The 17,749-nt window shown below is 33.6% G+C and overlaps 1 protein-coding gene across 1 annotated transcript; it reads right to left on the bottom strand.

Annotated features, from left to right (window-relative positions):
* Window positions 1–3,805: 3,805 nt before the first annotated feature.
* On the bottom strand, window positions 3,806–17,017 carry LOC132283986 (uncharacterized). Its single transcript, XM_059786050.1, has 23 exons — window positions 16,884–17,017; window positions 16,042–16,554; window positions 15,892–15,955; window positions 14,441–14,595; window positions 14,282–14,350; window positions 13,983–14,117; window positions 13,274–13,392; window positions 12,887–13,177; window positions 12,173–12,257; window positions 11,978–12,083; window positions 11,775–11,888; window positions 11,274–11,437; window positions 11,008–11,128; window positions 9,748–9,972; window positions 9,476–9,666; window positions 8,084–8,251; window positions 7,886–7,991; window positions 7,334–7,471; window positions 6,103–6,264; window positions 5,817–6,017; window positions 5,425–5,619; window positions 5,276–5,347; window positions 3,806–4,430 (listed from the first exon to the last, which is right to left on the bottom strand). The coding sequence occupies exons 2-23, from the start codon at window positions 16,353–16,355 to the stop codon at window positions 4,278–4,280; spliced, it is 3,348 nt and encodes a 1,115-aa protein (XP_059642033.1). The 5' UTR covers window positions 16,356–16,554; window positions 16,884–17,017; the 3' UTR covers window positions 3,806–4,277.
* Window positions 17,018–17,749: the final 732 nt, after the last annotated feature.

The following is a 17,749-nucleotide window of genomic DNA, read 5'->3' as shown; positions in this document are numbered from 1 at the left end:
TGTGCGATTAGGTTACATTTTAACATAATTACATCTTAAAATGAATAACTCATCAATATTATTATGGGCTGAATAAACGGATTGTTTCAGTCAGTATATTTTTGTTCGGTGAATAAAAATTAGAATGGTAAGAAATGGGTTTTGGGACCAATTGGTGATGAGGACAGCCCAATGTATTATAGTGTGAAGAGGGAATGCAAAAATGGGAATGCGGGAATCCAATTGAGGATGAAAGTAAAAGTAGTGGAAATGGAAATGACTAAATTTAAATTACACAGAAAAAGTGACTAAATTTAAATTACACAAATTGAGAATGAAAATGATTAAATTTAAATCAGAGAGGAAGGGTGAGACTAAATTTAAATCACGCAAACTCAGGATAAAAATAAAGTTGAGAGCATGAAAATTATTAAATCTAAACCAGAGAGAGTTGAAAATGCAAAAATGTGAGGAATGTGAAAACGATACCAGAATAAAAGAATTGTGTAAGTCGGATAAAAGCAAGTTTGGAGATATTTAATGTGGAAGCATTGAATCTATTTCACACTGACCTTGGGTGGCAGATAGACATGTTAGATTGTTAGGTTTGGAAGAATGCGTGTGGGGACAAAATTGGCTGTAGCTATGGCATCACGTAGTCCATGAAATCAATTATTAATTGGGTCAGGGACAGTGATAAGTGGGGCCCAAATTCTAGGAAATTTCTTAAAGAAGGATATGATAATTACCAGTTTTGTTGTGTGGTGTTTTTTTTTCCAACTTGTTGGAGGTGTAGATGGTGGAGAGTGATGCTCCTCCTTTGGAGCTGCCTTGATTCCAGCATAAACAGTTGGAATCGTTGGAAAAACTTCTAATGTTAAAAACTCATTGTTTAACTTTGTTTGGTAAAAAAAAAACACACTTTTTTAGAGATATAGAAATTGTGACGATTTCTTGAGATGCAAACTAATTAGAATATTGTATTTAAATTTTGCTATAATTTTTTCCCACTATATAATATAACCAGTCTAATTTTTCAACAATTAATACAGCTAGAGTAATGATAGAGGGAAAAAAAAAAAAACAGAAAGAAAAAGAGAAAGAAAAAGAAAGGGTAAAGTACAACAATATCTTCTGAGGTTTGTCAAAAGGACACTCACATGAAAGTTACTTGTTTTTGGGACAATGACATCCCTTTAAAGAAATTCCATCCAAACAAGACCTTAAATCATATGAAAAGATAAAATTGCTCCTAAATATTAAATTCAGATTTATTGCAAAATATCATACCTGTCAAAATGACGCAATTGCCCCTGAAAGTTTAGGGCCACAAATTAACGCCAGATTAACAACCAGTGAATTGCAAAATATCATACTCGTATTTTTTTTTACCAAAATTTTGTTCCTGTTTTATTTACTATATTATCTATTAATTTACAAAAAAAAAAATATGGGTTTTTTTTTTTTTTTTAACAAAAATTTCGTTGTTGTTTCTATACTAAAATGGGCTTTTTTTTTTTATTTTTTATTTTTTTTTTTTATGCGTTTTTCTAAATATGGGGTTTTCTTTATTTTCTTTACAAGAAAATTTTGTTCTCGTTTTCTTTACTAATATGTGGTTTTCTTTGTTCCTGTTCTTTTCTTTTTTTTAAATAAAATAAAAAAAATTGTTATTTTGAGAAATTGTTGCATAATGAAATTAATTAATTAATTTTTTAATTTTTTTTTTTGAACAAATGGGGGTTATCAATTTTGTTATTACCATAAAAACAGAATGAAAAATAACTAAATATCTAAAATAGCGAATCTAGTGTGGGTTACGCAGCGAAGTAATACCCAGTAGCATCAATTAGCTCTTGAAATACATCATTCAAGGTTGAATAACCCATCCATAATCTCTCACAATTTTTTTAAGGCAAAATTGAACAACATTAACAGATATAAGTAACACCCATAGACACCCTTTTAGATTGGTCAAACTTTCTTCTTTTTGTAAGAAATTGAAAATTTATTACAGCAAAATAAATATGCAATTTTGTTATTTTGAGAAATTGTGAGTTATCAATTTTGTTATTTTGAGAAATTGTGGAATAATGAAAACAAATGGTTTTTTTTTTTTAACCAAAAATTTTGTTATTAATTCACACATGGGTATTTTCGTAAAATTTATTAATTTGTTTCAGGGAAGTGTATATATATATATATAGTCTATATTACACACACACATATATATAGTCTATATTTCTAACATTGTGGCGGTTTGTTCATAAGGGATAGTTTTGTCCAATTTATTAACTTGTAAAAGTTAAAAAGGTCAACTAAATGGTCAAATAGCAATTTGGTCAATTTTTCATGCCAATTGGCTTCAAGGGATGCCTTTGTCCACTTTTTAATCTTCAAGGGATGTCATTGTCCCAAAAACAGGTAATTTTCTTGTCAGTGTCCTTTTGGCAAACTTCCGAGTTATTACTATACTTTACCAAAAAAAAAAAAAAAAAAAAAAAAAAAAAAAAAGGTGAAATGAGTGGAGGAGAAAAAAAAAAAAAAATGTTAGATAAGGATAGAAATAAGAGTTTATTTTTTTGGGCCAATTATATGAATTACATGCGAATGCAAAGATAAAAATTTACGATCCACTTTGAATATGGTCCAACAGTTTACTTGTTGGACTTTGGAGCTTAGCAAACTCAAAGTTTGGAGTTCGACTCCCGCTAGGTATTCTTTGTTGCTAGCCTCCGCTATTTCTGCAGTGACTTATCCCGTCTAGGTGGGGAGGCGCCCTTTCAGGTTCTCGGAAATTAGTCGACCTTAAAGGTTCGTACCATCCGAAATACCCCGAATTAATTATAAAAAAAAACTTACGGAATAAGTCCATAGTGTAATTAGAGTCGAGAAGTAGTCATGCTCACCACTTTTTTCTTTATAACTTTTATCTAATAAGGGTTTAAAAAAATTGAAAAAAAATCACGTGCTTACTCTTATGTGAGCTTCTCCCATTGGGATCAGATGCTCTCTGCATCAAAGGTATTAAATAATGTTGTTTTCTCTTCCTAAATTCTATTTAAATTATTGACAAGAACATGTTTAATAAGTCAAAAGATTTAGTTAACATGGCTATAACTCGCATAATATAATGGATCATGACACTGCAATTAGCATAATTCCATAATTTTATTTGATTTGGTTATCATGATTACTTTTTTTATTATTTCTTTGACAGTAATGATAATGGTTTTACAACTTTTTTTTGGGGACAATGGTGGGCATAATGAAAACTTCGTTGATTGTTGATTATTTCTTTGACTGTAATGGTAATGGTTTTACCTTAAACCTTTTCAAACTTTTCATTTTTATTATTATTATTTTTTCCTGACAAAACTAGCATTTAGGCTGGTAAAAGATGAGACACATGCACATGCACCAAACAATTATTGAAAATTTCTCTCGAATCAATTTTTCTTTTTAGTAACTTTAATTTCACTTTCCATCAAAGTAAGGAATAAATAAGAAAACACTTCTCCAATAATTAATTATCATAAAAGTAATTTATAAGTTGACCAAATAATATAATATTAATCTGATACCTATTTACTTAATCACTAATTAATGAAATATATTACATGTCCAAAACATATGGGCCACACAATTAATAAATAATCTTATAAATAATCTTACATTGCTGCTAACCATCATAAACAAAGTCTCAAAGATTTTTGAACTCCCAACTTTAAAAAATTGTACAATTATGCAAAATTCTTATCCAAACAAAACAAATATTCATTTCATCTCCACTGATTTATACCTAATTATGCTGAATTCTCATCCAAACAAAACAAATATCATTTTCTTCTCTACTGATTTATACGAGTAAGACAGCATACAACTTTTTTTTTTTAAGAAAAGCCCTGCCTCTCAGTAAGGCTAAACAATTATTACACCATTATATATAAATACAAAACCAATCAAAATTATATAAGTTATGGAAGCAACAAATTTCAATAATTAAACTTCTCATTACAACAAAAAGGAAAATCAAAGAACCAACACGAAGGCCACGTAATAACCTTGTCACAAGCCGTGTTGCTCTACCAGAACAAAATTGAGGGAACATTCTCTGTGAGTCTCTGCTGTCCAAATTTGCTATATCAATGTCTCCTTTGCTCAGACGTCCCACTTCCGAGAGCTGGAATTTCTATCGAATGTGGCAAAACCCGGTTGCTTGATTCTTTCTTTAATTGAGAAGTATGAAAAAATTGAAGTGCCTCTTCAGACTCTCCTATGTACAGATAATTACAGTTCTAGTAATAGTAATTGTTGTCCTTGTGGTTTGTGGCATCGTTACACAGCATGGAGCGCACTTGCATTATAGACCTGGGTGGCTCCAGGTCTTTCTCCTGTAGTGCATTTCCAAGTAGTTGTTGCATTTGTGATGCAAATGTGTCATCTATAATCTGCACATTCAGCATCACTCATGAAGGCAATCTTGGCGAAATAGTGCCATAATTATCAACAATGTTAACAAGATAATTTACATATATGGTTTAATAAATAAACTTTTGACAACAAAACAAATCCATGATACTCGAAGAAAAAAAATACTTAGTGATGATTGCTGTTATTAATGAGTAAAATAGTAACCCTCTCGAGAGGGAAAAAGAAAGATGTAAATAACTATTAAAACATATAATAGAATCTTGTACAGAAAGATGGTCTTTCCCAACAATACAAACAACATATCAAATTGCAGACAGTCGGCACAGTATTTGCTAGGATTAACCAGAGGACCTCTTTTGCTAAAGTTACCAATTAAAGATGATTGTTGTAATCAGGTTAAGTATAAGTTGAAGCCATTGCAGTCCAGTGGCTAAATGTTAACATAGCATCCTAAAGAGTCATTAGCCCGAAAAGAAAAGAAACGAAATCGAAGTAAATCTAGAGTCTTCGTAATCCCTCACGATTATATGTGAAGTGGACAAAGTATGCCAGTAAAAATGATCAGAGACACTCAGGTGTCTGTGTAGTGTCTGTGTCCCAGATCAAACACTAATTCCTAATTAGAACATAGTTTTATTTTGATATTCGGAAATTCAAAAACCGTGTCAAAATTTCATCTAGACATCATCACTGACTCAGAATCTCAAAATTATTGCAAGAAAATTGTATGGCATAGAAACATAAAACCTGGAAATGTAAGTGTCTCAAACACTCAGAATCATAAAACCTTGTTTAGGTTAAAATGCTTGTAAAAACAGGATTCAGTTTCTGGCAAAAGGTTAGGTTTTAAAGTGCAACTTACAGACACTGCAACTCTCGAGCTTTTATACCAGGTTCTGTTATCTTTCCTGTTCTCCAGAAACCTTAGCACATCCTGCAATGAGAAGAAAAAATCCATTCTAAGGTGAAGAAAACAAGGGAAACTTCGTAAACACTAAAACTGTAGCCTACCTGTCCCATCTGATCCCAGAAACCTCGACAGACAATTATAAACACATGAGTTTCAAAGACAGTATGGAGGTGATCGACTGTCTTTGCCAGTATATCCTTTAGAGGCTGCATTCTACTTCTTATATCTGATTCTACAGCACATTCTTTTGTGTCTTGGATTATCTTTTTCAATTTTGTTCCACTCTGCACCCTTGTCTGTATATACAAAGAAACCGTCATTTTTTAGTACTCCATCAACCACTTAAATTCTTGTTCAACTCATCAATATTCTATGCTATACAACAGAATGATTACAATTTTCAACAAATTAGTAAACCATTTACTAGCAAGTTCAAAAGGTTATATTGAAAGAAACGTAGAAAAGAAATTGCTACTTTCTGAAGGGTACCCACATTTTCTGCAAGTTTCTCCATGATTGCTTGCAGGTAGTTTCTGAATTTGGTCCTCAGCATCACTATTACTTCACTCAGAAGCTCACCTGGGACTGTGTTTCCACCATTGGCAATGCAAGAACCCCATGATTTCAACCGTGCTTCTACTTTTGGTAGCAGCACGTCAAGCATCCTTTTCATGGAATTCAAAAGAATTCCCAGCTGAAGAAATAGATGTAAGCTATTGCACTCTGTATAAAAAGAACATACAATTCTGCAGCAGTTACAGAAAAGAAGAATTGCTCACCTCATCAGGGACAGTATAATGGCATAGATTGGTTTTGGCAATTTTTTGGACATACTTTAGGCCAAATTTAATGGGTGCCAGATTTTCCTTCAACGGGGATAGAACTTCAGCATATTGCTTGTCCAAAGTTTCCACTACTGCCTTCTCAAAATCTACTAAAGCCTTTTGGTAGAGACAAACAAAAACACATATAAGATTCTTGAAAAGAAAATGGAGAAAAGTACACTAAAATATAGACATATGGAAGAAGCTTTACTGGATGGAAATCAGAGTTAAATGCATTGAGCCTTAAAGTTCTCCATCTCAAATGCAGAAGTGGAGGCACATTAGGATTAGTTGGGGAACTGCACTCACTCAATTTTTTTTTCTCTCTTCTTTTTTCCCTTTCTAATTATATATATATATATATATATATATATATATATATATATATATATAAAATTAGAAAGGGAAAAAAGAAGAGAGAAAAAAAAATTGAGATATATATATATATATTTGTTAAATGTGAACATAACATAAAGAGTGAAGAGGAAGAATCATAGATGTGTTCTTTCAGTCGATTTCTCAACCCTAAGTCGGAATGCAAGAAACTCTAAAAATGTACCCCTTTTTTCACCAATCTTGCCCTTTCGGCAAAATAGGAATTTCATTTTTTTAAAAGAAACAAAAAAAATAAAAAAAAATAATTTTGTTAATATCAGTATATTGGCTGTTTTGTGAATTAATTCATTCTTCAAAGAATTAAAAGTATAGAGTTATGCAATTTAATCGTATTATTTCATGCGTCAAATCAAATGAGGTTATCATGATGAAAACTCTTTGAAGATAATTATAAATGCATTGAATGGAACCATAATCTATCAATATTTAAGTGTCTATATTTATTATTTTGGTTCAAAAATTATTTATCTTATTATTGTTCAGGGTTACAGGCCCAAGAATAAATGCCTAGCTCCGTCACTGATCAAATGACTATTCCATTAGATGACCAAATTATGCCATTACTTAGGACATGGATAAAACTCCTGTATACCTCAACCTTTAAACTTTAGGCCTAAGAAATCACCTAGGTCTGTCTCACAATTTTATTTGAGCAATGTATCTGCCCATATTGCATTAGTAAAATGAACTACACTGAATAATTCAAATTTGAGTCAACCCAGAAATGTGAAAAAAAAGAAAAAGAAAAAGAAAAAAAAAAGGGGAACGAAGAGAATATAGTTGAACATACATTCTCCAAAAGGAAAGTATATTCTGGCCAGCGACAAATAATGAATTCAAATTCATTCAGTGCTTCCTTCAGCAGATTGTACGTATCATCAATAAAAGGAGTTGTGGAATACTTTGTTTTGATGCCGGACAACTTTACCTGGAAGCAAATCACTTCTAGTCAATTATTAACCAAAATTTAAGAAAGAAGCCAGTTCCAGAAGTTCCTTCCTGGTGAATACATTATATATTGTCTGTTTGCTTATTGCATATATACTAATCAAGAGGCACAGAAATCTACACCATAGCAAGCAGCTACATAATTGATTTCAATTGAATATAAAGCTGGCTAATCCATCATGTTGGAAATGAATTAAATAGTTAAAAGTAGAAAACATGGTGTAATTTAATCTCATTAATAGCACTAATAACATATTGATCTTCTTTAAGTTTTTATAAGCAAAAGAAAGGTATTACCATTATTCAAATAAATTTTTAATATATAAAAACTACAAAACTTAGTGTTTTCTACAGCATTTCTCAATGTCAAAAGAAACCACAAAATTAAAACTACCGTATCAAGCTTGCACGATTCAAGCAAAGCAAGACGCTTGTCTTGAATCCAGCGAACTATATGTAAGTGGAACAATTCTTTTGCATCAACTCCGCCTTTGATGGGGCTGTTAAAATTCACAGATCAGTGAAAATCAGACAATGGACTACATATCACAATTAGTATTATAGTGGAGCAAGAACAATCAATAGTCAATACCTAATATTCCAGTAAGCAAGATCCTTTTGGAAATCGGCTGTCGCAATAAGGAGTTCTGATACGGGAGGTGAGGGGCCAGCAGGAGGACATGCAACAAAGCATGCACGCAATCTACTGCAAAGCTCCGCGCTATATATTGATGAAGAAAGATTTGGAAGGTCGATGAAACTGGACAAAAATATAATTAGAACACCAATAATTAATAAGCATTAAAATCAATCATCAATGAATATGATTATTGATTAACAATACAAATTAAATAAGGCAAACATTTCATAACTGCCAACTAAGAATTATGCAGGGGAGGACATGCCTATAATCATTACCTTCATCTAGAATGGATTTACCTGTGCCAATACATGATTTTCTTTCAGTTTTTCTGGGAGTGGGTATTAAATTGTGAGGTCTAGGAGTAATATTACTTCACAATACAATTTTTCTGCCTTTTCGTTGGGATTGGTTCTTGTTTGTATCTCCTTATTCTACATTCTATCCAATTCCCATTTTGTAGCCGCTGTGCAGCTTCTTATTTACGTAGGAGCTATAAATATTTTAATCATATTTGCTGTGATGTTGATGAACGGTTCAAAATATTACACAGATTTTCATGTTTGGACCGTTGGGGATGGGGTTAACTTTAAACAATCAATCAATAAATTTGAACGGCAGAAAGTACACTAAAAAATTAAGAAAACCACATAATTAGAAGATATTACACACAAGTCTATAAAGAATAGGAGCATAATTAGAAGATATTACACACAAGTCGATAAAGAATAGGAGCATGTTCTCAAGGCCTCTATCTCGTTCATTAGCCCGCCATTTTGCTGTAATACTTTAGATATATACAATTTTATACATGGGCCTTCGCTGTAATAGAGGGAGAGAAAAAAAATTAGGAGGGAGGGGAATGATCACAGAACCATTTCAATGATTTTTTCCTCTATATGAACACAATAGTGACCAAAGGAGGGGGTGTGGGCCAAAAAACTTAGAGTGAATTATTCACTGTGCAATAGGAGTTTAGCATAAAGTAAAGGTAAATATATTCCTAAGGGGTTGAGATATCACATAATACCGAAACAAACATGAGTAAAGAAACAACAATGTTATCAAAGTAGAAGTTAAAACAGCTAGAAGATTTTATTTTCTTCAGTGAGGAGAACCCTTGGATATAAAATTTCTACAATAAAAACAGAGAGAGAGAGGGAGACAAAGAGAGAGAGAGAAAGAGAGAGAGAGAGGGTGAGTGAGTGAAAAAGATGAACAAACAATTGTATTAAAGCATGTAACTTATCAGCAATGAATTAAGCATTTGCCAAAGTTGTGGCAGTTTTAGCTGGTGTAAACAGTTACAAAATTAAACATAATAAAACAAGGAAATACTTCTACCTGGGGAGCAATTGCTGATTGTGGATTTCTATGTCTCTGGATATTTCGTTTTTAATACTTAAACAAAGAGATTTCATTTTCTGGTAGGCCGTAGAAAGAGTCACTGGATCCGTCAATATACTCTCATTATTGTTCGAAACAAATTCATCTGTTTCAGCCAAGTGCCTCCTGGACCTCTTTTTTGCAGCATTCTGGACAGCCATTGGCACTTCAGGATGTGAATTGCTAAAGACCAAAGGAAGCAGAATTATGTAGTATTGAAGCGTAAATACCTGAAAATATCCGCAGAGTTTCCTCTGTGCCTCGGAAGAAAGTATATCATGCAGAAGACTGTACAGCTTTAAAGCTGGTTCCAGAGCAGGAGCAGCCACTCCAGTTGCAGGCCTGAAAACATCCACCATTCCTGACGCTGATGATTCATCCAGTGACTTGTAATTCTCAAAAACCAAAGCAAGAATCTGCTCTAATCGATCAAAGACTTCTCCCAAGATGCGATTCTGGTCAGTGATCCATAATGCATTCACGATGTTAAAAAAAATGTTGAGATGTCTACATTAAGTACTGCTAAATTTAAAGAATTGAAAATAAAATGTAAATAAACAAGATGCTTCATAGTAAAATACTTCGGTAGGGTGGGGGAAAGAGAAGCAGATTCGTATTCAAAGTTAAAACTTTAAATAGTACAGGAAAGTTACTACCCAAAGACGGATAGAAAATGAGGCATACTTTTTTTTTTTGATAAGTAAGATTTCATGAAAGGCACTCAAGAGGGGAGTGCTACCGAAGAAAACACAAAACGCCAAAGGCGACAGCTAAAGCTTTAAGCTATCCACAAGAAAATGAGGCTTATTAGTAGTAATATAGACATAAAACCAGGGGTGAGGAGACATAAAAAAGTAATATACACACAAAAACAGGGGTGAGGAGACATAAAAAAGTAATATAGACACAAAAGCAGTAGGTGTTTGGGTGAGTTGGGTGTGTGCAATCTTGCATAGATAAATAACAACAACAAAAACATCAAACAAGGGGTGAACAAAAATAAGTTTGTTATGCATAAACTAGGTGGGTGCCTATCTTACATTCCAAAAGAAATAATATAAACATTAAACTACAGGTGAGCTGACATAAGTTTGTGATGCATAACTGCATGGATTTGAAACCTGAGAAGTTAAAACTGTTTTAAGCCAACTCACCATCGTAACTTTGTTAAATAAAATTGAGGTGTGTGCCTATCTCACATTCCAAAAGAAATTTTATAGACATTAAACTACAAAAAAGCTGACATGTTTGTGATGCATAACTGCATGGATTTGAAACCTGAGAAGTTAACTGTTTTAAGCCAACTCACTGTCGGAACTTTGTTAAATAAAATTGAGTCCATTCAATCATCAAACCACAATAAAAGAGGCCCAGTGACTGTTACTTCCATAAATAATAGTCCCCCCTAAACTGCACAAACCCATACCATAACTACTGAACCACTAAATAAGCACCTAACAGCAGAAACTAATATCAAAATGAACTCCCACCTCTTGATGACTCAATGTGTGCTTAAAATCACCTTTCATAACTACAGGTAATAGCAACTCATGAACCAAGAACAGACAATCTGCGGTTGGTGTAGCCACATCCATAACATATGAAAGATATCTGCAAGATAATGTAAACGACTCAACATTAAAGCTAAAAAATAAAAATAAATAAATAAAGGAAGGAAGGAAGAAAATTGTAGAGGATGGATCACAAGGATTCTGCAAGTCAAAAATGAGAAACCCACTCTACCACATCACAATACCTTAGCTTGGTGTATGCATCTGAAACTCCATAATAGGTTGCGAATTCATCCACCAACCACTTCCACGGACTGTGCAGCAACAGATTTCTTTGCTGAAAACACTGTACCTTCATTGCAACCTCCAAAACCATGTCATAAGCCAGAGTTTCTGCAACGGAACCACACTATTGAAGGAAAAAAGGGAACTATGTGAGTATCATATAGCCCACTTCTAAAGGCAGGATAATAATGTTGCTAATATTCCACAAACAAAGAGATATTGTCAACATGATGCCAATTGCAGGGTTCCTTCAGTGTTAATGGTAGTCAATTTCACTTGTAATTTTATCAAATTCTCCTTTAATAACTAAAAAATAGAGCTTACAATACTTGGAGTTTCACTATCATCAACATGAATATTATTGCATATATACCCAAACATAAGAAATTCCTTATAGAGCAGTAAATAAATATAACATGTAATCTGATTATCCCTTCAAAGAAAAAAAATCTCATACGTACTTTGAGATGACCATTCTCATCTGGACTAGTTGAATAGCTTATGTACAATTGCATTCTTCCAACAAGTTCATGCTCTGGCTCATGATATATGGACCACCAACGAAGCTTGTCACCCTGCATTCAACTAATACATGAACCTTCTGGCATAGATGTCTGCCTTCCCATGCCTAGCAGTCAATAACTGAGAACTAAAGAAAACATACCGGGTCATCAGCAATGGCAGCCACCTGAGCTATGACATGACCACAATACTTCCCCTTAGAATCATGGACTTCAATAATCAGATCATCTCCAATTCCATCTGGCAGGCTGTATGGCAGTAGCACATAAATGAAACCATCCACTCTGGCTGATGGGAAAGAAGTAACACTTAAGAATGAAAGCAAACATGAACGTACAATATATGGGTTTCAGGTCCAGGCTGCATTCGAATTTTCTCCTCTTCAGCCGAACTTTTCAATCTCAACAAACAAGAATATGTCTCTGGGAACAACAACCACAAATCATTTAAAAGAAAAGAAAAAACTGATGGCATCAAGAAAAAATTCGTAAAAAACTAATCATCTGGTCCATATGCAATAACTTAGACAATGAACTTTAATTGATTGAGCTCCCCCGTAGGCCCAAGTGACCAGACCATAGAGTATGAATACCAATTAAGCAAGATAGGACCAAAGTTGAGAATATGGTGACAGATCCAGAACATTTCCATAGTTTTCTTGTGTTTCTTATGCAAAAGATGGTTCCCCCGACTGATGACCTACTGAATAATAAATGGCTATGCCTGGCGACTAGACAGTCAACACCAATTACAATAAAGAGCAGTAAGTCTTGGATTAGAACCTTTGCCACCATCTAAAAAAGTTAACAAGGTGTAGGACTAGTGATATTTTCACAATATTTTCACAAGTAATTTCTAATCCTGTGTTTGCTGAAGCCTATGAGACAGTTTGGTCCATCTGAGACAAAAAGAGCCACCAGAAAATCCAGATGAACTGGCATGAATTCAATGGATTGTATTGTTCGTGACAGTGTACAAATTAATAATTGATGTTCTGGGTATGAGCTTAGATTTATTCATAACAAAACTCATTAAAATATAAAGCATGTACCTTGCACTACTTCGTAGGATGATGAACTATTGCGCAAACTAGTCACACCAACTTTTAGGAGCCCAGACACCTCTTTCATATACTGACTTCCAGCATGCATATATGCCAAACTTCGACGTGAAAAAGAGCCATTTGCAGGAATGCGAGTGGCAACACGAACTTTCTTTAAAGCTCCCCAACCAGAAGAGCAAGTTGATTTTATTTTGGAAATCTGAATCTGAAGTGATTCCGGTTTTAAAGATGGGAAACTGCAGGCTATGGGCGCATCTATCTCCATTTTCACTTTTCGCACTGCAGTACAACCACAATTTTGATAGATACCAAACCTCCACATACTAACTTAGTGCAAAAACAATTAAATTTGTGGTAGGAAAAACACAAAATTACCTTGCACTTTCATTTTGCCAAAGGTTTTCTTAGGTTTTAGAGTGGCTCCCTCACTGACTAAATCTGGAGATATTTTCCTTAATAATTCTTCTTCCGGTTGTAACAGTACTTGTTGCAATCTATAATTTAAGAAAGAAAAATGACTATAAAGACACTTCGCATAAAAGGAACAAATAACAAACTTCAATTCCGAAACATATGCCATAAAATAGAATAAGATCTAAACACAAACTATTTTCTTGCATAAACAGATAAAGATAATTTTAGAGAAAATATTGAATCCCAGAAACTATTAATCCCGTTATCATTTTTACATACTGCTCGCTACTAAAGTGAAATGCAATACCACAACTTATGCTACTCTTTATTTGTTAAGTTTCATGGATAATCTATAGCTGATCGATTGCTCCTGAAATTCTATGGAAACAGATCCCTCATGCAGAAATACTTTTCTTTTTAATAATTTATTACTCAAGTGATTAAAGCACATCATATTCTCTAGGAAATAATATGAAGCTGTACAAGCCAAAGGCCCAGAACAGGAGACTCCGAATCAAAAAATTCTATTTAATCCCTTCTACCTCTTATTTTCATAGCCTGATCTCAACTGTTAAAGTAATATTATAACATATTGATCAGAAAGCAACAAACCTGACCAGATAAGGAAAAGAAGGAGGGGGGGGAATAAACAAATTGACAACTTACTCACCCAAATGCATTACGCAACAGTGCACATTCGTTTTCTAAGAAGATGGGAGCATCCATGCAACCCCTGGCCCATGAGTGAAGACATAGCCGAACACATGCATCATAAGAAATCACAGCACACCAAGGACCTAATCCACTGAATCCAGTTCATACAAGGAAGAAGACAATAACATAAAAACAAAATACAAATCAATAAAAAGATCATTCAATCAAATCAAATGCATCAGAGGGCATTAGTCTGTCATACGCAATGATTCAAGAACCATCCAACCAACAAGTACTCGATTCTTATTCATTTACCTCGCATGAAATGTGGGAGAGCAAGTTGGAACAGGGCTGTTAGATGTAGCAGCTCCAACACCAGCAGTCCTGTTAAGCATACTCAGGCACATCAATTATACAAAATTCCTCAATACAGTGATAATGAAAAACCCAAAACATGCACTATATGCAAAATACCTTACAGATGAGGTACTATGATGTGCAGAAGCTCCTGAGGGCACACTTATGGTTGCAGTAGGTTCATCTGTAGTTGTCAAACCATTTGAACTTACAGAGGAAGGTGCACTCTCTGCTCTGCCATATAAAAGTTTCTCAGGAACTTGATCAATTTCCTGTGCGGAACCAGTAATCCAGTTGAGTTCAGCACGAGGGAATATAATTTAAACAATAAAATGACCATCTCTGGACATAAACATCAACAAAATATTTTTCTTTATCTTGCTCTCATTTCAGACAGACAGACAGACAGACACAGAGAGAGAGAGAGCATCTCTATATAGTCTGCATTTTGGGTGGAAAAACATAGGATAATAAACCAAAATTGATGTTTATTGTTTACACATTAACTTTAGGCAGTTAGTAATACAAGCCAATTTCTCTTCCAACTTGCATTGATGCAATGAATAGAATAGCTATAATTACCATTGGATTTGATCAAGCCATAATTCACCCAGCAAGACAGTCTTTTAATTGAATTTCCATCCACGACGGCATTTCATTAATTTCAGTGTTACAAGTTACGCCCATGCAAGTGTTGTACATGCACACAGTCTAAGTGGGGCACTAAGCATTGTATGTTGGGAAGAAAAGGTAGCATTACAGATTGGCTTAAGTTCTCACTTATGAATTCCCTCAAGATACTCAGCAAAACACAGTTCCAAAATCAAGAACCCCAAAAGGTACACAAAAGCATTCATTTCATCTCCAACATTCCAATATAAAAGAACAGAATTAGCTATCTTCCCATTTATGCAAGACAAGAAAAATAATGGAGAATTTTGACCTACTTTAGCTCTATATTTCCTCATTCAGATAACTGGCTAGAAACAGTTGTCTTTCAGTTATCGTTCTCAACACGGAACTAGCATATACTAACATTCCATGACAACAGGTAAAAGACATCAAGTGAAAATTACAGACATCATTTGATGAATCTTACATTAAACACTCGTAAATCACGTATACAATCTTTCTTTGTTTTGCAAATAATATATGCAATGTTAAAGTATCCATTAAATGCTCTTAATTGGCCTACATAAAAATCCAAATAAAAACAAGTTTTGATATAATAATTAACCATCGTACATAATTGCAGTCTATCTTTAGTATGCTTTATTAACATGTTAATGTTGATGTTACATTGACTCGGATTTACCAAATCTTCAAACTAAATGTCAAGGAAATATGGCTAGATATTCATATTATTTAATATTTTTATTTAATTCTAAAGTAATATAGTGTTTCCACTCGTTTTAGAGCAATAATGTAACAAACATAACATAATAAGAGAGTTTAATGTACAACTATACAATAAGCTCGAAATGTTGTAGATCCATGTCCGGACTGATAGATACATGTCTTGTAACATCAATATTCCAAAACAAGAAATAAAGATTTAATTTCAGAACCTGTTTGGGAGCTGTCTTCACATTAGTATATGCTCCCTGGTAATGTACACTGCCACTGTTACTCCTAAAAGGAGTAAAGACAACTTCAAAATTAGCCATTGAATCGGAGAATTCATAATCTGTAATATCAGTTTGTACAACTGGATATACCTGTTATGCCCTTTTTCCCGGTGAATTGCATCCCTAGACCAACTGAATTCAGAGTGAACCGAGGCATTGGCATTATTACCATGCCTGCCCAATGAATTCTGTGCGCCATAAACCTCATCATCAGAATCACTACATACGTCCATGTCCGATCCTGACCCATTATCATTGCTGCTGACGGGTACAGCCCGTGCCACCGGAATAACCTTAGATGGCAAGTGCCCACTCTGGAACTTGGCCGCAGATGGCAATTTGAATCCTTGGCCGTGATTTCTCAGGCCAACAAGAGGATCAGATCGCAATCTTTGAGTCGACATTGAATAAAGACTCTCTCTCTTATCTTGGATTTAATCACTTCCTCTCAATATATTTCAACTCTAAAAGTTATCAATAGATTCATACTAAACTTTAAAAAAAAAAAATCCAAGAACCAAAACACAAAGTGATGCTCAGTCAATAGGCTCACCAGTCAAACTTATTTAAGGATGTTAATGAACATTAGGGTTTTGCTTTCACCTAAACCATCAAAACAGAGAGTGAAAAAACGCTATCAATAACACTACTTTTACAGTGCGAAGAAAGAAAAGCAACACAGAACATACAGTTTCTTCTCTGAGAAATCAATTGAAGGAAAAGAAAATAAAACTCGGATTCGATATTGGGTTGGCTTTAGAGTTTGTGAAGTTGTGAAGTTCCCAATTTTCTTTCCTTTTTTTTCTGTTCTTTTCAAGTTTCACAGCAACCATTAACCGAGAGTATATATAGTAACGAAAAGATTCAATGTATCACAAAACTCACATAGGCACAGTTCCAAATATAGAAAGTAGAGAGAGTAAAACAATTACCGAGAATGAGAAGGAAGAGAGTATAAGTTGAAGAGATCGCTATAACTCTTGAGTGTTTCTCTCTCTTTCTCTGCAAATTTAATGGCTTTTTTTCTTCTCTCTATATATTTTCTCTCTCTAAACCCATCCTGTTTTATGATCGTCACTTCTCTTTCCCTTTATATATTTCAAATATCTTTAATATCAAAAAAATTAATTTATTTAATTTTTAGTTTCTTATTAAAAATAGAGTTTAAGGTTTTTGATCATTTCGAAACAAAAAAATGATACGTACGGTAACGGCGGATTTCAGAAAGAAACGGAGACGTGCTTTTAACGTGAAGCTGACGTGGCTAGCGGATATTTGTCTTTTATAACGGTCGATCTTTTTAATGGCGCTTCTCTGGGGATTTGGTGCACACATATTCTGTGCCTTCAAGTTTTCTACGGTGGCTATGTCATTCATTCGACATGGTATTATTATTAATCAAATAAGTCATTTATACTAGGTTTGTTAGCATTGGATTGGGGGCTTTTGTTATTGAAGTGGAAGATATTTAATTTATAATTAATTTTTTTTTATTTTAATTTTAAGGTTTCAATTCGTAACATTAGTATATAATGATGTGACTGAATTCTATGTTATAGAAAGTTAAAAGATCAAATACAAAACATAAAGAAATCTATGGGACTGTTCAAGAAGTGTTTTGATAATGATATTTAAATTTGGACTTATATAATGTTGGGAGCGAGGATATTGATTTGGAATAGTTGTCTATATTTCTTTGGGTAAATCAAAAAAAAAAAAAAAAAAAAGATTATTTATTTTTAGATCCCCCATCAATATCATTCATTCAACCTCACATAATATATGGTTGATTCGTTAA

Source organism: Cornus florida, unplaced genomic scaffold (genome assembly GCF_030987335.1).
Source record: "Cornus florida cultivar Cherokee Brave unplaced genomic scaffold, ASM3098733v1 CherokeeBrave_3.0.0_Hap2_Chr11, whole genome shotgun sequence".
In the NCBI taxonomy this organism is placed as follows: Eukaryota; Viridiplantae; Streptophyta; class Magnoliopsida; order Cornales; family Cornaceae; genus Cornus; species Cornus florida.
This window is presented reverse-complemented; position numbering and strand designations above follow the sequence as displayed.